This window comes from Rissa tridactyla, chromosome 3 (genome assembly GCF_028500815.1).
Source record: "Rissa tridactyla isolate bRisTri1 chromosome 3, bRisTri1.patW.cur.20221130, whole genome shotgun sequence".
Classification (NCBI taxonomy): domain Eukaryota; kingdom Metazoa; phylum Chordata; class Aves; order Charadriiformes; family Laridae; genus Rissa; species Rissa tridactyla.
In genome coordinates, this window is record NC_071468.1 from 36,465,096 (window position 1) to 36,485,636 (window position 20,541).

General features: G+C 38.9%; 1 protein-coding gene across 4 annotated transcripts in view; it reads right to left on the reverse strand.

Moving 5' to 3' along the window:
* Positions 1–1,802: 1,802 nt before the first annotated feature.
* Positions 1,803–20,541, reverse strand: part of CDC42EP3 (CDC42 effector protein 3) — a 28,538-nt gene continuing 9,799 nt past the window's right edge. For all 4 annotated transcript variants that reach the window (XM_054196722.1, XM_054196723.1, XM_054196720.1 and 1 more), the window contains one exon: positions 1,803–3,917. In XM_054196722.1, the coding sequence (XP_054052697.1) occupies positions 2,874–3,638 (765 nt within the window). In that variant the 5' untranslated portion in view covers positions 3,639–3,917 and the 3' untranslated portion in view covers positions 1,803–2,873. The remainder of the gene's footprint in view (positions 3,918–20,541) is intronic.

The window sequence follows — 20,541 nt, forward strand, 5'->3', positions numbered from 1 at the left end:
TCTTCACTGTACTACTTCAGTGAGTGGAAGAGATAGGGAAGTATTTTCTGGCGTACTAGAAGACTTGTGAAGCATCTGTGGAACTTTCAGGGCAGTTGTACAGTTAGCATACTTTTCCCTGTGGCCACAGAAAATTGATGTGATATCCAAAGCAACTCCTTCCAGTCCTCTGTTCCAGCCAGAAGGTCACCATGCAGCAGTATCTTGCTTTTCAGGAAATTGCCATGTAACTCCCCCTTGGAAAGTCTAATTTCCATTAAGAATTTTATCAGGCTTCAGGAAGGCACAACTCCCTACAAACCAGAAATTCTAGGTTTTAATCTGACAAGCTGTATTGTGACAGCTGAGATGCAGATCAAATTACGCAAAGCAGTATTTTACAGAAGACCATGTCAGGACAGAAGCTGAGCACATATCAACTTCACATCTTCTAGGTCTTTACATGTAAGACTGAGCAGATCTGAACAATTCGGGGATCCAGCTTCTGAGGGAAGTAACAAGAAAGCTTTAAAGAAAGACAAAATCTACTTTGCCAATGTAGAAGTCCTGTTCTTGACTTAAGCAAAGGTTCTCCTCCATAACACAGTAGTTCTTTTTGCCTGAAGCGATAGTTATTATTTTAGTCAGACCACCCACCCGCATCACAAGACCTGAGGATTTACAAATTTAGAAGAGCAATCACATAGGAAGGATAATACAGACCAAACCCTCCTGCGGCAGTGAGACATTTTTCAGCAGATTAAGCCAGGAAATCAAGTATAAAACACAACAAAGCAAAAATAACACAACTGCAATAGCTCCTGTAAGAATCTGTTTCTGCTCTCTAGAAAATGCTTTCTTGAAAAGTCCTGAAAGATAATGGCTTTTCATTCAGCAAATACTTTTAATGTTCTAATCATGGTATTTGAAGCTGGTTTACACAGAAAATGTCTAATTCCCCATTTCACCCAAACTTCCCCTGTGCTAATGACTGACAGGTTTTTTCAGTGAAAGTTTTGGCCTAAATTCTCATTAGGTTCTAAATTCTCAGGTCTCATAAAAAACATGTGGCCAACGAGAGCCTTTAACCTGCTTTCTAAAATACAAAAAGCACTATAGTCACAGAACCACCGTTCTTCTTGCATCATGAATGCATTGGAAATCTAATCCAGGCTTATACACAGAGAATATGAAGTCAAAGGCAATTAAGCATTATATTAAAAATAAACACAGTTCTTGGACATTCTACATCTCAGTTCCTCATTTACAGGAATAACATGGGAGACTGTAGCTGCATGTCTCATTAATGCACAATAATATAAGTGCTTAACCGGAAACAGGGGTAATGTCTGTGTTCCTAAAACACATTGAAGGAATGGAATTAGTTAGCATTGAATCCCTAGAAATTTTAAGGATAAATATAATATATATTAAATCATCCATGACTTACATGTTCTGATAGGAAGATACAGATAAATGTGGTTATCTGATGAAGAACAGTCTACAAACTGTGTCAGGTTTTACCTAAAGACTTTGGTGAAAGCTGCTGGAACTTTGCCATTAACTTCATTAGGACCAAAGTATTACTTTTGTCTCAGACTACTTAAAAATCAGTGTATATTCCAGAGGGCCCTAGCCACTTGGAGTTTGCCCTTAAAACCTCGGGAAATAAACCGAATTGGAGAAGTCAACTGAATTAAGATAGTAGAATTGATCTGCCCCTTGGTCCCATATTTCTGCAACTCTACTGCAGTCTGTTTCATTACAGCAGAAAACAAAGCTTCATGGTTTGATGAGGCTATGTACTGAATCACAAAGACGTAGCAATTTAAAGGGTTTTTTATTGTATTGCACAAGATAGTTATGCAATCCATGTAGGTACTGTATTAAAGGATCCACATTTCCCAAAACATTGGCTGTTGCAGCACACATCACAAGCATTGTGAATAACCAGTGCCTTCTTCAAAAATTAAAATAATCGGTTTCAATTTTAAGCATGTGTGGCAGTAAATGAAGAAAAAAAGCAAAGGAGTATCAATACATATTTCATTTCAAACACACAAATATACAATTTTCAGAAGAGCACCAATAATGCTAAGCAACTATTTTGATGATATACTGTATGTGTAGGCTCTGCAGTAAAATGCCAATATGCACACAAAAAATATATTTCAACTTTTAAAATAATTTAACCATAATATCTTGCATGTGTCACCTGTTTACAACATATCATTTCATATACAATGTCAGGCCCAAGCCTCAACGTGTGTAAATTTGTGCATATTCATTTAAAGCAGCTGAGACTCTGGACCAGGTGTTCAAGCTGAAAAAGCCTTCAAATTGTTCACATCTGAATACAGAGTGGTAGTATAAGATCGAGAAAGTAGTTACAGTGAAGGTATAACAGAAGTGGTACTATGGAAAATGAAGAAAAACACTATCCAACCCTCAAACACAAGGTTCTAGAAAGAGGCCTACATGTAAAGTGATGTTGTAATAATTTATATGAGTGAATAATTAGTATCAGTCTCCTTTCTGACACTTAGAAATTCTCATATATTCAGAAGCCGGTAGAGGTGAACTAACCAAATGTCACAATCAGTATCATCCTCAAACTCTGTTTAAGTTTCTGATCATTAATACTGGTACTTAAAAACATTTTATATTTGCTGAAAACTGTTATTAAAATTTACCTTCCTGCTATGAGAATTTAGTGTAATAAAAATCATGAAAAACAATAGGTAAAAAAATAGTATTTTAAGAATATTTTTAGAAAACCCGTCAAACAACTGCAAATACAGCTGATTTTTAAGTGTCTACTTTTGAACTATGTTTTTTTTTTGTTTGTCTTTGTTTAAGTGAATCACTTATAAAGAAGCAAGGGAGTACTAGTTCTAAGATTTATTCTTGTCCATTACATTGAGGACCTCATCCAAAAGTGAAGGTCCCAAGTCAAGTTGTAATGAGAGAAGAGAGCCTGCAAGATCTGAAAGGGATTCTTCTGACTTAGTCTTTGTCTTGGTTAGTTCACATGAAAGTCGACTGTCATCAAATAAATCAACTGTTTGCCAATCAGTGCATCGTTCAGAAAAGCTGGATGAGTGACTGTCTCTACCATTAGTAAAATGTGAAGAAGAACCATTTCGCTCCCATATGTCATCTTTGTATGTTTCTCCATCCTCCATCTGGTTACCTTTTTCCTGCAGTTTTTCTTCTATTACTGGCTCACAGCTAAGCCTAGGATTTCTTGATGACCTGGTGGATTCTTGCTTTGAATTAAATGTCACTGGTGACAATAAGGGCAACGTAAGGGCTTGAGAACCCCCAATGGCAGGAAGGGAAATAGCATTTTTGAGCACTGGTGATGGAGTTTCTGTAAACATGGATTCAGAAGTGCTGTTTGCCCTTAAGAACTCATTGTGGCCACCAGACTGGCTTCTGCTTTCTCCTTCATTTCCAGGCAATAGCTCATAGTTGCCCTGCAAAAAGGAAATGTCTCCAAAAACATCATGTTGTCCCTCTTTTCCAATATGTATGGTATGACGAAAATCTCCAAGTGGTGGACTGATCATATCAGGAGATAAGATATCCCTTAGTTTGAATTTCTTCCCTTTCTTATTGTTAGCAGCTTTCAAGTAGATGGGTGTCTTGGCTGGCATCTTCTTATAGTTTCTGAGAGAGGAAGTTAAAAAAAAAAAAAAAGGAAGTGGAGAAGAAGCCTCTTACAAAGTCAGTTATTCTTGGGAGATCTTCAGCGTTATCAATGTTATATCATCATCCTGAACCACTCTTGCACAGGAAGTCCTTTTCTTCTGATGCAGAGAACTGTGGGGTACGTGAAGGTGAATGTCTCCCACTGCAGATCTTTCCAAGGTAGAACACAAGTTTCGAGTCAGTTAGCAACCAACTGCCCTGCTACTTCCAGAGCTTGAGAAAACCTGCATGGGATACAAAAATCAGGTGATCATTAATTTATTTTTCATGGTTCACTCAGTCTTGTTTCTACAAAAAAAAAAAAATACTATTAGTAATGGTACTGACAGTTCCAGCCTGCAGATTAGCTTTATGATGTTGCTTCCCTTCACTAGACAGGATAAAAGAGTTTAGACTAACAACGGCTAGCTAACCTTTCTCTGACTTCATAGCTTTTTTTGAAGTCAGAGTTTCTTAGACACGGTTACTGAGCACAATTCCTTTGATAAATATCACTATCTCAATCTTTCTTCTCCTTATTCTGGCATTCAAAATCCTGGCCTTTGACAGCACATGCAGGAACACATTTATAACATTCAACAACATTAATCTTTTGGTAGACCCGGAAAGATTGACAGAGTCATTCAGAAAACCTTTTTGGAGATAGAGTAGACCGCCTTGGATTAGAGAACTTCAGATACCTCCATTTACTGCTGGTACTCTTGCAAACTGCCACCAATAACATTTCTGATAATTGTGCCCATTTAAAAGGATCGCTTTAGGTACTTAAAAAAAGTGCTAGTCCAGGTCTTTATGATTAGGTAGAAACATCCAAATGCAGGTATCTTAGAAGAGATTAATTCTTGTGACTACAATCTTTAGAATACAGAAATTCTCCATCGCAATTGGTTATAGACTAGCTCATTAATTATGTAGGCCATGAAGCCATGGTGACTCAGAGTTGCCCTGTGCAACCAAATGAAACAGTGTTTGCAAACCAAGTCATCCCATTAGAACGTGGTCTCTGAAAAGCCTGACAAAGCAGTCCACAAGGGTTAACACGGCTATTGGGCCAACAAGTTATGGAAAAACACTCTTCATTAATGCTTTAAAGGTGTATTTCTTCCTTACAGTACCAGTTCCTGACTCTTGAGCAATCTCAGAATAAAAGCATTTTTCTCCTGGAGATTTTTGTACTTTCCCGTGTTTAGTCTAAGGGCCACCATCACAGGTCACTCCTCCTCACCGGAATACTGAGACACAAATCCCTCACACTCTGTCCATCACCATCCTCACTCTGTAAAGGAGTTGCAGTTTTTGCCCAGAAAGACAGTTCTGTGAAATAAGTGAAGGGAAGCTGTCTGTAACAAGGGCTACTTTTGCTGCCTTTTATCCATGCCCCAGCAGATATTTTCCCTTCACCAAATTAAGCCCACTAACAGTCATCAGTTTTTTAAACTTCTTACTGCATGGCGATACAGCCAGATTGTCAAGAAGCATTTAAGCATTTTCACAAATCCTTTAACCTGAGTAATTAGTTTTTACAGTGGGGTACTTAACTGTGCATCACAAGGGGAGCTGGGAATCTAGCCAGGTTAGTATTTTGGGTTTTTTGATTCCTGCCAGATATATACTGCACTTCAGATATTGTTAGTAAGCCGTCCCCAGAAAGTACAACAGATATAAATAAATGAAATCTGTCATACAAAATAAGCTCAATGTTCAATAAGTTATAAGGACATTTTATACTTTTAAGCTCAATTTTGAAAATATAATTGATCGCATCAGTCAGTTAAAAGTAGTTCAAAGCTTTCTTCTACACAACAAAATGGTAATTCATTAGGATCTACAGAATACTAGGAGATTCACATTACATACCAGAACTCCACCAACTTAACTCCGTGTCAGTACTGTAAAATACAAAAGTCCTATATAAGTTCTCTATTCGTGCCACATACCATGGGAACAGAACTGATTAGTCAACTCTGTTACTTTTCCGTTTTTAACTGAAAAATTCACTGCATTGTTTCTCCCCCTGATTATCATTCTACCCAAGCAACCCACTTAGCTAAACAAAATGTCCTCAACTCTAAAGACAAGACTATTCTTAGGAAACAAAGACGAATGGTGAGGTTGTTTTGTGTTTATCTAGTGGACACAGCTCTACCTCACTTCCCAGGAATAACAGGCCGAATTCCCTCTAATTCCTCATTCTTTCAGATCTTTTAATCTGGAATGAATGGCAACATAGTGTCAATGTGGTACAAAGTTATCCTTGTTGGTCACTAGTTTAAAAATGAAAGATAAATCCTTGTCCATTCAAAGCTTTCATGGCTTCCACCGGTTTGGATGTGTATCAAAAACCATTATCGCCAAACTCCACAAGGAGATTTCAAAGAAACCTCAAGGACACAATGAAACATCTGAACATCAAGAAATACTAAAATCAAGTGTAAAATAACTTTTAATATAAATAATCCATTTTGACACACAGGAGCAGCATTGTCTTTTATTTAGCTCATAGGTCAGGAGGAAAAAAATGCAAAACCCCAAAATAGAGCAAATTTTTGGGCATCCAGCTCTCCTTTAGTTCTTGCACTATGGCAGAGCCCCAGTAAGGGGCAGTGTAAAACCACACTACCTCAGAGGATGCTGCAAGAGACTCAGTGTCAAGAATTATTATCCCTCTCTATACAACAGTCCCTGCAATTGAGAAGGCTTTGCCTTCCATTTGGTCAGCGCAAGAGGCTTTACATTTGAAGATAAGAACTTTCAAAATAACATGCTTACTGCAAGCATCGTTTTCTCTGCTGAAAACAAAGACTGCCCTTGCTCTAGATTTTACTAGCCACTCTATTGAAAATCCGCAAATTACACCATGTAAGTAAAAGATGAGAGTTCCCTCCTCAATGGACAGGCTTTCCATGTACAGGATAACATAAGCTTCGGAGCAACTGTACTTTGTTTCTGCATACCTATCCCCTTTGTCAACTACTGCTAAAAGGAGTACAGATTTTAAGCTACTTTGAACAGCTGAAATATATCATAAATCTGGAAATATTCACTTAGCCTAGAATACTGTTGTTATTCATATTTAATTTACAATTAAATAAGAAAGAACCTATATCAATATATAACATGTGTGGGTTGGTTGTTGTTTTTTTTTTTTTTAAAAAAGTAGTTCTTTTAGTAAGAAAAAAAATATAAATCCAATTTTGGCAAATGAAGAAAAACTTAACGAGACTAAGCCTCCAGCTCAACTCCTGCAAAACTAAAAAAATGACTCCACAAGATTTTCACAAGAACCTTACACACTCCCTGCGCTCAGCAAGATTTAATGAAATCACCAGCACACACGTGCTAAGAGAAGGAACAGAACACACTCCAATCTCGATACTAGGCCACACAGTAAAGTTCACCTTGTCTTAAAATGAGACCTTTTTCTGATCCTAAAGTCTCTGTTTTGACTAATTTCAACTCAGTAACTAAGTGATGTATAGCCAAACTGGAAAGCTGAATGGGAAATTATCAGAAAACTAAGCGCATAACAAAAGTCCAGTCCCAGACTGCCAGCCTACCGTGGAAGACCTTAATTTAAGAGAAAAACAACATGAAACGATTTTTCTTCCAGTTGAAGAGATATCCCGCTCCTAATAAGATCCAAGCATGAGCCAAGACAGAAAAACTTCAGCCCAGTGAAAATTAAAGTTTTCGTTTGGCTGTAACACTTGCCCATTTTCATTCCTATCACTTCACACTTTCATATAAGTGTTTTGCTTGGTAACGAAGACTAATATTTTCAGAGGCACTTCTCAATCTGCCTTGCAAACCTTCTGTCCACTCAGCAATCATCACCTTCCACACAGCTCAAAGTTTTCCATGGATGCTGTAGTTTATTCCACAGTCCGTTTTAAAAGGACAGACTATCAGCAAATATATCAACACCTAAGTTACAAAGGCAGAGACAAATAAGGGTCAAGGTACAAAATTTTATTTGTGTGGAAATCCCAAGAGACCTAGATCCTTAAGCAGTGTCCGAGGCAAAGAAACGATAGAAAGAAAATCCTATTTACACAGGGCAAGACCAGAAGCAAGTGTGCACTCTGGGAAGGCTGTGAGCTTCCTACAGGACAAGCCCTTGCAAGGGATGTGCCTTACACATCGTTGGCTAGAAGGATGTAAACTTTAGAGAAACCCATTTCCAAAACATCGTCTAAAATAGCATTGAGTTACCTCGTGGAGCAAGTCACTAGGAGAAAACAGAGTCTCTACACTATTTAAATATCCAAATGATAATACAGTAACCCAGCAAAAGACAGACACAAACTGCAATGAACTACTGCAACTTTTCTACACAACGAGATATCTGCAAGCATAGAAGGCTTTAGGGGTTCATTTTAGATTTTAGCTACCAGTAGCTTTCAGCAGCACAAACAAATTGTTGAGACCGTCCTTGTCAATGCTGTTACTTTCACTATGCCTGAAACATCAATGCAAAACACCTTTTTATTGGTTTTGTAACAGGGGCTTGAACTCACGCAGTCACAATTCCTGAATGCTGGTAAAACACTCTCTCAGTATAACCGAGTCTTCAGGTACAAGCAAAGCAGCAGATGATGCACTATACAGCTTACCTCTTATGGTCCTGTGGACTTAGGTGCCCGTATCAACTGTCAGCCTCTGAAGATGAGAGGCCACAATTCTGCCCACTTCTAGACCAGGCCACCAGTGAGCCTCTCTATAAAGAGCCACCACCTTCTGAGTATCTTTAACCAAATCAGGTGGTAACACTTCTCCCTCCAGATTGTTTATCTAAATTTACCTTGTTAAATTAAGAGGTTCTAAGAGGCCCAGCCTTTGAATTCATCTGTATTAAAGTCAACTTCCCGGATCAGATTAGAAATCCTTGCCCCTTTGTTTCTCCCTCCATCAAAGAATTTGCACCTTTCTGATTAAAGCTACAGATTTAATTACTTTACAAAAACAATCAGGCTAATCACACTTCAATTCAACTAATTTTCTCAAACTGCACTCAACCTACTTTCCTAGACGAAATCTAACTTATTTTATCCCATTGTCACATACAAGTGTGACATCAAGGAAAAAAAAATCCCTAATCCTTCCCACAGCTACAGAAACACAGGTCAAGAGGGCACCCTATGATGTAGTTCATTCATTTCTCCATCGTCCTGCAAAGACCCAGATGCTTTCTGCTAGTCCTGAAAGATGTTCGTCCACCCTCCTCTTAAAATTCCCTACAGGTGCAGACTGCACACATTAGGTGCATCTTCTCTGATGACTAGCTTCTGTGAAGTAAACTAAAGTCTCCCCTGCTCCAACCTGAGCCCTGATGAATACAGTTCATTATTTTATGCATTCTGTGTCTCCTTTCAGCCTTTTTTTCTTCAGATTAAAGAACACAAATATTTCAGTCTTTTAGAACAGGTCATGTTTTCTGGAGCTCGGATAACCTTCCCCCAACATCCTTTTCTGGTCTTCCTCCCCTCAGCTCAAGACTTTCTTAAATATGCCCAAAAGCAAACACGATATTCAAGCTGAGATCTCAATTTCTCTCTTAATAGAGTGTCTGCATTTTTCTTTCTGCATCACAACATCGTTGGCTTATGTTTAGTTTGTGGTCCACTAAAAACCTATCTCCTTTAGCTTAGAACTGTTGTCTAGCTAGTTACTCTACATCTTGTTCTTGACTATGCCCCTGTAGCAAAGCCTCTGTACTCACTGCATTGCATTCTATTCATTTCAAACTCTTCAAATGGTCAGGATCACTTTGAATTTTAATCTTAGCCTCTGCAGCATACAGGTTTAGCATCATCTGTGGATGTAATAAGCATACATTCAAATCATTCATGAAAATATTGTGTAGTAACAGAGATGGAAGGTAGCGCTGCAGAGTTCCACCTGATATATCTTTCCAGATTAACAGTGGCTAAACACAGATATACTAATGAATGTTAAGGAAAGCTTGGAAAACTTCATCTATATACTAGCTGGGGAGAAGTAATATAAAAAAAAAAAGCAGAGGAATTCATTATCAGTCGTCTTTGGAAGGGAAAGTGAAAGGGAAATGTAAGAAAAATCACATAAAGATACATTTTCATCTCCCTTGCTACAAACACTTCTTCCCAGGTAAATCAAAGCTAAATAGTACACTCACTGTGAGCAGTCCACCTGAGAACTGTTAACTGTCATTAAGCATAAGCACAGACAATGACAGGCTGCATACAGTGTCTTTATCTCCAGGTATCTTCCATTTCTCCAGCATCCTCCTCTTTTCCCCCCCCCTAAAACCTAGGTTCACAAGTGAACAACCAAGTTTCTGAAACGATTTTTAATTGTTGACATCTTCAAATGTTGCCACCTTTCCCTGCATAGTGCCCTTTCAAATGGATCAAGCTGAAGTAAAGCATATTAACCAGGGAACACCTTCAACTTCAAACCATTAAAGTACCTGTGTATTATATTGAAATGAATGAGGTATTTCACCTATTTATAAGTTTTCATTTTAGCTTGTAAAAAAAAAAAAAGAAATAAACGAAAGCCAACCTGATTTGAAAAAAAAAATAAAATAATTCTCACAGTTCATTGTATCCTTCAAACAGCTGTACTAGCACAGCAGGAAGGAGATGCTGAAGTTATCTAATTTGGGGCTACTGTCTAATTTGAGCAACTGGCCCCAGTGTCCATTTGTTATTTTGTTCTGTATCAGTCTGTGATATTATAAAGGCCCTTTATCAGCCAGTAACATTCATCCCTGTTAAGGTACTTGAATACTAACCAAGTTGTTTCTCAGTCATCCTTTTTGATCGAAGTGAACAGGGGGAATTCCTCATGTGGTGATGGTGGGGGAGTAATTTTAAGCCTTCAAATATGTCTCTCTCTCTCCTTTGAACCCTCTCCAATTTTCCAACATCCTTTTCAGAGCAGATCAGAATTAGTGACAACATTCCAATATCATTCTCCCTAACAGCATATACAAAGATAAAAATCACTTCTTTCTTCCCATCACTGCTGCCTTGTTTATAAGCAAGATCATATTTCTGCTGTTATCCCCACCATCTTACAACAGGAATTTTCCTGTATTTACAGGGTAGCATTATATTACAAACCATTTAAGAGTTCTTGTGCTTCTATAACAGAAATGAGTTCTCCAAGCAGAATAAACTATATTGGCAAAAGTAGAAGTTTGTTATCACTGCCATTTCTTGGTTCAGAGTGGGCAACCCCATTCTATTTTTTGGGATGAAGGTACAGATATATTCATTTAAAAAAAAAAAAAAAAAAGGCTTTCCAAGTAATCGTTTTCCAGCAAATAAGCTAGATTTTTATTTTTTAGGATAAATAGCAAGGCCATACTTCAGAAAGAGAAAACACTTTATTTGAATGTGCTCAGGCTGTCAATCAATAAATCAGTTGAGATTTCTCCCTCTTCCTCATGAATATACTTCCTCACTGATCTCCATCACCTGCAAATTTATACTGCAACAACTTTTACACTTATTTGCAGGCTGCTCATAAAAATAATATGCAGCCAAAGCTGTATAAATCTCTGCATTATTTCAATAGAAATACATAGCTCTTTGATGCTGACTTCTTTCTGACATTTACTCTGAGATTCTACGTTTTCAATATGTGCTTTGTTGACAGTGCAGAGAGCTAATGTTTTAAAAACCTGTCTGCGATACAATATTAAGTCAAGTGCCTTACAGAGACTGTTTTTGCAGTTGTGCTTTTGACCATTCATTGGAATAATCCCCTTTTTTTCCCCCCTCAATCAAGAAAAAAAAAATTCACCTTCCAACAGGTTTCAGTCACAGCTTTCTTTCAGCTTTGAAAAGTTAGTATCTTTTCCAGAATAATAAAAACCTGTTTTCTTCTCTTCTCCAGAGACAGGAATTTAATGAGCTCACTGTATTCTGTTGTTTGGCTCCATGGACTGAAAACAAGTCCCTCTTTATTACCTTCTCCTTAGCTCTTTTGGCTGGTACATCATACATAGAGATTGAATACCATATAGTTCAGTTTTATCATTGGCTTTCAAAAATTGGGTGAGTGCAAGACCATGCAGCTTTAGGCATAGGTACATGTCAGTACGAAGTCTAGCACCTTAACTCATGCAGCCAGTGAAGGTGAGGTTATGCTACATCAGACAGACTGTGCACTGAAGTACAATCACACATTTCCTCCTACAAAGCCAGGAGACCAGATGAGCAAATAGCTGGGGACCATAAACTCCTAAGCCACAGGATGGAGAGATTTAACAGCTTGTCCATACATTCTCTTAGTCCAAAGGAAAACCGTTGTGAAATGTGATGAAAAAAACCAACAAAACTCCTATAACCTGAGCCTATGTGTTTCCTAAAAGATGGGGTAACTGCTCTGGTTGAAATCTCAACTGCAGAAGAAGAAAGGAACAGTTTTTAGCCAAAACAGCTCAAGGCATGTTCACTTAACTGCTGCTATTGCCATATGGAAGAACTTGGGAAGATGTGGATTGAGGCAGGCAGTACTGCCCCTTTGATGTCAGCCAGCGCTCATATCAATTTAAGTGGATTACAAATCCTTTGTAATTCTGAGCAGGTTAGCATAGATGACTTTCTCTTTTGACACAGAGGGTGTAGTTCCCCAACCCAGCTCTGCCCTCAAAGCTGGTTTAAGAAGTTCCCGCCCTGGATTCCTCGCTCCTCGCTGCTGGTTCCCAGTTCTGCACTGCAGTTCCTTGTACCCTCCGTGGGTAGGCAGATCTACAAGCCACACTACAAATCCATCACGGCAACAATTCTCCTCACGGACTCAGTTTACAGTAAAGGCTTACCAACAGCTGCAGTGTGACTGATGGCAAAGCTTCAAGAGTGTTCAAGCTGAATATAACTGTTGGTGTCAGAAAGGCATTCTCCCCTTCACCTGTACTGCGTGCACACACTTCACCCCTTATAAGCCAGTTCATCACACTGAACTGGGTGAAAACTGACTAGAAAAGGGGAGTAACATCACATGGCTAGCAGTGAGACTGCTACCTTCATCTGCAACATGAATAGCTCAGCTGTCTCATGAAACATCATTAGAGCGCACCGAGTTCTGGCAGAAGGGATGGGCAATTCTTAACCTGCAAGAAAACATGTCCATGGAATTACATTCAGATTTTATTCACTTCTGACGCAAAAATGGCTTGGGAGCTCTTCTAGCTTCTGCCTTAGGGTTCTCAAGGCTGCTGTCGTGTTGAAATGAAGTTTTTCCAACTATAGTTAAGATATTATTATTACTATTTTTTGAAAAGGATCCCTAGCTTAACATTTCCTTAACTGGTAGCTCCTGACAAAAGGCAATCTAAAATAAATGCATCTTGCAAGATCACAATTAAAGAAAAAAAAATCCATCCTACCCTGAACTCCCCACCTCCAATTCTCGAATACCCTTCATCTTTAAGTCAAATACTCTTTATCATCTCCTTGAAACACGCAAGTGACATAGGCATATTATAATCACCAGTTCTCCTATTATTCAATTCTCAAAGTGTTTCACTTGAAATAAGTATTTACCATCTTGAAGTGGCTGATAAACCAGGTTTAAAACAAACTTGAAGGCCAGAGAGCCCTCTATATGCAAAGGCTAAAAATGAGGCAGAGGTACAAAGCTACAGAAAAATATAGAGTTACTCAGGGCTTATTTGTTTTATTACATAGAAAAAGGATGAATCCTCTGCTCTGTTGCAGTTCTGCCTCCTTCAGAGAGTTGAATGGTCATCGAGATGAGATGAAAGAGCATGGTATTGGGGTAGACAGAAGAAAGGAAATTATTCAATGGATTACAAAAATCTTCACTGAATTTTTTTTTGGCCCAACTCACACCCTCTTTAAGGAATGGGGATGAAATGATGGAATAAATAGTACTTCTAAAATTTGTTATCTAAATGCAATTCAAACTAGATTGTTAATACAACTAAAGTAACTGTTTTAACACCATTATATGAAACAAAAGGAAAAAAAATAGAAATTACATCTTCACTGTGAGTTTATACTGTACTCCTAAAAAAACAACTCCGCTATTTGACGGCATCAGTTGAGCAGAGGTAAGAATCTGGGGGAATAAGCGACAACTGAAAGACATGCCATATTCTGGCTCTGCTCTGCAGCATGACCATGACATTTCCGATGTACTCCAGCTGATAGGGACACATCACACTGGACAGCAGTGAAGGGGTCCCCACTTCCTCCTGGGAGCTTTCTGCCACAGACACTTAGTTCTGTTAACTTAAGTTGCTTGTACTAGATTGATCAGACTTTTTTTTTTGTCCTGGAATATAGTAAGTAGTATTAGAGTACATTCACTCTCTGTGCCAACAGTTGTATTTCACGTACTGCTCTTAAAACCAGGCAGAGTTAATCAGTTTAATTTGAAAGAAACTAATATACTGAGTACTTGTACAGAGGTATACTGTCTGAATATTCAGTGGTAGAGTGGCAATTCAGTACTAAAGCTAGTTTACTGATTAGCAGCTGGCATTTCTTTGAAACTCTAAACCCCATGTATTTAATTAAACTGTCTGAGATACTGCTGTCTCAAATCCCACTAAAGCTACCTTCTCAACGCTCAGGGTTTTACCTCAGCTAGTACTCAGCATCTATCTTCCCATTACTGCAGCTCTGTTTCAAAAGATAAGTATAGCTCTAAGACACAGGTTAAGCCAAATGGTGAGTAAGATTACAGCATCTGTATATAGAAAAGACTGGACCTTGAGCTTGCATGTGCAGGCAACGTGATGGAATAATTAAATGGGTCAGGGAAACATGCTGTATCCAATGAAGCCAAGGAGACCTAGCGTACTGCAAGTTAAGTCCTGTCCTTTGCAGCTTTCTGGAAAAGCATTTTGCAGACGTTCTTGTTCTCTCTGCCCTCTGCAGGGGCTCCTGCTTAGAACTTTGCCTTGAGACTGCACGAGAACATAAATCCCTCTATTTAAAGGTCAATATTTCAAAGTGTTCTGAAATGGACATTTTGTTTTCAGAAGTAATGTCAAGGGAAAGCGTATTGGCGGCAAAAAGGAAACTTCTAGTAGGCAGTCACATTAGGGTAATGTAATCATGACTCATGCTCCTCACCCATTTCCTGACTAGGGCTGTGCACGATCAAAAGAAAACCAGCCACAGTAATGCTGCCGCTCGTTAATGTTAGCTAGCCTGAAAGGATTACAGACTACCAGAAAACAAACTCATGGCAGAGTATCCTATTTAAAGCCTGGCATAAATTGACACTGACAAACACAGTGGCATAATACCATACTCAACCAAAACAACAACTTGCCTTTGTTGCGAGAAACAAGTTACAACTCTTAATGATGAGTTCTTCTACCTGAACAAACCCTCACACACCTTAAAACACTATAAATCCTTGGGGTGTGTAAGGAGAGGGAGGGGAATATCCAATTGCAGTGTCAAAAGAAATACAAGATATATGGCCCTTTTGAAGAGGATCACAGAAAACTCAGATTGCTATAAAACAACTACCGCCTCCCCAGAAAGGCTGTAAAAGAACACACACACATGCCAAAGCACAAGCTGGGCCTAAGTGCTGTCAGCTTATAAGAAAGGCACCACAAGAGGCAATTTCTGTCTCAGTGTTCAATCCTGTTGGGCAGCCCAAGTGAAGCGTGCGCTTAATGATGCAAATTGGTGTTCATTTGTATAAAGAGTTCTTCAGCAGAAAACAAATCTCAGATCCTTGTTGGGACCTTGGTCACATTTAATTTGTTCCAAAACCCACATAAATGAAAACCCCAAAATTAATGAGATATTTCAACAGAAACTAGGCTAGACGTTAGGCAACACAGATGACAACACCCAGCTGCACCACTCTGCAGCCCTCACAGGCCAAATAGACTCATAGAATTATTTAGGTTGGAAAAGACCTTCAACATCATTGAGGCAGCTCTTCTCCTACCCTCCTACCCCAGAAGCAGAGCCCTGCATTTCCAGGTCGCTTTCACTCCCCTTTACAAATGCCAACTAACTGCTAAACACGGTCCTCAGCACCAGTCACTGTGTTCCTCATGCTACTTTGACAAGGGAGCTCAAAGGGGAGAGAGATCCTGCAGTTGACAAATATATAATCCATTGCCCAAACGGTTGTCAATAGAATTAAGACTAATCATCAGCAGCACTCCACTCCCAGGTTACTGAAGACACCTATACCAGGTGTCTGACAGCCAAATTCAAGGCAAACAACCTGGCTTTTTATTAATGCCTCAGCTTATCTCTTAAAAATCTCAGATGTTCTGCCCCTCATATGATACAGAGAGCTGGAGGACAGGTAGGAGAAACAATCAGTTGCACAAGGCAAAAGTTACATTTACGTCTGACTAGACCAACACCAGCTAAATATACTAAGCCTATACTTTATCTAGGTTGCACTAATTACTTCAGAGTTGAGAAAAGCTAGTTCGGAAACAGAGCACACGTTTACCAAGGCCTTACACTGTACTGTGGCACTTGCTGCTAGACTGTCATAATTCTGCTTGGTCATCACATGTCTTATTTATACAACTCTAACAGCACAGAACTGAGGTGCAGCAATCCCTTTGGGCATGGATGCACCTCTCTCTTGACCAAGAACAAGCTGTTACCGCATGCTGCAAGTTGTTCATGTACCAATTCATACAGCTGGTATGGAAGGCAGTGGGATGTAGGCAGTAGGCAGACAAATAACATAATTCGGGGACGTACTTTCCTGTGTAAAGGGCACATTTATTCACTTAATCCCTTAATAAGTAGGTAAAATGAACTTCTGCCTTTTACTGACGGCTATTTAAAGCAAATTTCTAATGGCTCTTGCAAGCTCCAGGGAGTCAGAATTCAAGTCATGGGAGGATTGATATGTTGCTTAGTGTTGTTTACCATCCTTTGGAAATTTAAGAAAAGGTGACACATTGTAGAGCCCTGCAGGGCTGACAAAACCATCTGCTCAAACACTAGAAAAAATGACCCCAAAATCCCCCAAACAAAAACTAAATTAACAAAAAATTTAAACACAACAATTATCAAAAGAAATCCCACCAACTCAGAAAACAAAACCAATGCAAAGGTGGTCAGAATCCAAGCCACAGAAGTAAATGGCCAGATATTCCTGATCTCCTTAGGGGGAGATTTTTTTTGTCCCGAGTACAAATCCAAACCATATCCAGAAAAAAATCCCCTATATAATACTGTAACAATGCATCAGGATTGCATTAATTTAAGGCACAGCATGGCACTCTCTTCTCTTGTAAAAGTCTGTACTATTTCTTTTAACAGAGACAGTCTCTGCAGAAACACAGGGAAGCAACACACTTTAGCTTCCTGAATTACAGAAGAGCGCATGGCCAGAGACTTAAGAAATTTAAGAGGGAACTTGCATCTGAGGAGGGCATCAACATCTCAGTGTTGCTGCTTCAGTACTGGACAGGAAGAAATTAATTGATAATGCAGGTCCTGTTCCACAGACTCTCTGGGTATAGCTCACATGGGAAAGAATAGGAATATTATAACCAAAATACTTTGAAATACAGTCACAGCAAGAGACACGTACATTAACTTCTAGAAGGAAGATGATATTACCAAACTTGTATTCCTTCTTTTCCTTTGTATGTGGGTGCTACCAGGAATCATCAGAGGTATGCTCCTTCTGGCTGCAGAAGCAGCAGGGCAGCATACTTGGGCTCCGAGAAAGGAGCCCGGGGAAATCCTTACTGGAGGAAATCGTTAAGTTCTTCACCAACAGCTACAAAGATCCATGTTAGAAATAGTTCATCAACGCCCCTATTGTTATAGTCTTATGCTTCTTAAGTTAAACCACATCCTTGGGGAAAACGGGATGTTATTGTTGTTCTTTTAAGTTCTCTCAGAATACAGAACACTAAATACGGGTTATCCTACAATAATTAAAATTAAATATATATTTTTTCTTAAACAAAAATCCGGTCATAGACACTGCTGTTAAACTCTTGCCATTCCTGAAAAGACCATAACCCATTCACTTCGGAGAACAAAAGTGGGAAGGCAGAGACAATTTACCATGGGCAAAGAAGAAAAGCCCAAACGACAATGACAAGGAAAAAAAAAATCTGCACCTAATCGGTAAAACAAAACTCTCCAGATACAACACATTAGCAGCTTGCAGTAGAACAGTTAACTTCTAGTAGACACCAGCTTCCCAGGTTAGTGGCGGCTGATTAAGGAAGTTCACACCTCCCAAAGTGACTGTTTCAGACTGTCTGAAACAAGGCAGGCAGTTTCACCCAGGATGCCAAGACAGGCTGAAAGAGCATTACATCTTAAAGTGAAATCTCCATTTTAAAAATAAAAATATTGTTAATAGCTGAAAATTCAGGGAGACACTTCCTCTGCCTTAAATTTTGGCTGTTACATTCCCAGTGACCAAAATGACAAACTGAGTGCTGCTTTAGAACTTGATTAAGCCTAATAAATAACGAAACTCCCTTCATACCTCATGCTAGTCACCTTTCTTATGCCTGAGAAGATACAGAGATTTTTCTTATGTGTTTTTCCAGACACCTATATACTCTTGTTGGGCTTTCCATTGAAAGGCTGTCATTTACTAGATACCTGGGAATAGCCATTTGCTCCTTGGTTAAACTTAGCAGTCATGCCCTCAACAGACTGCAACAAAGAGTTTACTAACACAATGACTGTCTTGGTACACATGCCGCATTTGGAAAGCCACAACCCCTCACCCCAAGAAGTACAATGTTGTTTTTTTTTCTAGAATAATCAAATTAAATGCAAGAATGAAACCAAATCAACATGTTGAAACACTGTAGCAGCTGATGGCTACTAATGACACTTTTCCGATAGGTTAAAAAACAACCGAGATTAATTTTTTTGAGTCCACCTAGTCCACATCTTCGCTCTCTCATTTAGCAGTAATTAAATCAGTGTAATTATTGGATGCTATAACTACTGCAAATCAGATCAGAATCAGGACTCTTGCTTTACTAAATAGATGACAAGGTAACAAAACCAGTACGTCTGCAATGGAAGGACAGGTCTGTACAATGCCCAGTGTACACAGCTCCTCTTCTGCCCCATACATCCACTCAAAACCAAGAGAATATTATTTTTTTTTCCTGTCACAGGATCTCAGAGCAGATCAATTATGACTTCTTATACACCAGCTTAATATGCTTGATTTCACAGGAGTTTCTCTCCCTTTGTACACTGTAAATGGTAGTGCAACTCCCAAACAAGACTGGTGCTACAAGAAGTTACAAACAGAAGTCGTGGCATTTTTTTTTTTCTCTGGGCATTAGGACTCATGTGGGCCTTCTGCTCAGCACGACTTTCAACCTGCATTGCCAGTGGATGCTCTTAAAAATCTTTGCCTTCAATTCATCCATGTAAATTGGAGAATTAGCCTAGAATGACCTGGAGTGGAGGACTGGGGATCAGGGGGAGGAGAGGAAAATTAACAGGCAGATAGTGGAAGAGAGAGATCTTGGTTAACTGATATCTGCACAACAGTAAGCCACTTGAGTTTTAACAGTAGCCAAAGTCATGCATTCAAGATTAAAATTTAAGACTAAGTCACATAGGCCATACTTTCAGGAGGGAAGATTATGCTCAGAAACAGTAATAAGAGTTTTGCAGGTCATAAGAGATCACCAACTGAAACTCATCCTTTTGTGCTGTAGTCACAAGGAGCTACTGCAATTCCCTGATGCATAAGGGGGCACCGGCAAGGGAAAGGGGAGGTCCAGTAATTCTGTATTTGGCCATCACCATGTCCAGTCCCAGTAGCCACAATTCCAGGAGGATGCCACTAAACAGGAGATGTTCAGAAGAGCCACAAGACTGATACTATCACTTATGTTTGCTAGACTGAAGCTAGACAAACAAGGCAAGAAAAAAAGCGTACCTTTTCATAACAGCAAGAACAATTTACCAAGGTTTGTGGTGGATTCTCTATTATTTAGATTTTTATTTAAAAAAAAAATTAAAACTGCCCCTTGTCTAATTCAAACAATTCAGGCAGAGCCAGGAGTCATACTAACACAGAACTGGGTAACAATTCAGGAAAGGCCTACAGCTTGTCATGAACAGGTTCCCAATGGTCTGTTCTGGCTTTTGGCATTCAAGATATGAACAGTATTTTTTCCCTAAATACATTACATTTCTCTTAAGAATTAAATATTTTGGAAAGCATTTTTATCTAGAGAAAGCCATCCTAAACTTTCAGAGCCTTTTTGTCCACAGCTTGTTTTCTTGGCCATCAAGATGATTATGAAGGTTGAAAGGGCAAATCTCCTGGAAATTATCAAAACAGAGCTTTCATCCAAACTGTTGTGCTTGGAAAGTTCTTGTCTTTGCACACAAAATAGGAAAAAAAATAAAAATAGGTAACTATGCTTGCCACTACTTCAAATCTCGCATGGAGACCTGAATAAATTCTTTCCTGTTAAATTGCCATGAACAGTTTGAGATCTGCAAGCTTTAAAAGCTGTTTCTCCTCTGATGCTCTGCAAGCAGAAGGACATACATTTCACAGAAACTTAGCCCATTCAAAATGAACACGGAAAGCTAAACATTTTAAAGTACAACTTTCTAACAAGGTTATCTCAAGTCCATCACAGAGGAGACTCCACTGTCCAACTTCAGATACTCGGTTTTGAAGAGAAGCACAATGAAAAAATAAGATGTGGCTTCATTCACTTTTGCTCAAGAGAAATTGAGATAGTTCTTGAATTTGACAATATTCTATAACTTCTTTTCAAACCACATTTCCTATGTATTGTTACTACTGTAAAACTTGACTTCGGGACCACATTTGTACTTTCAGGATACTAACCCAAGAACTACAAAC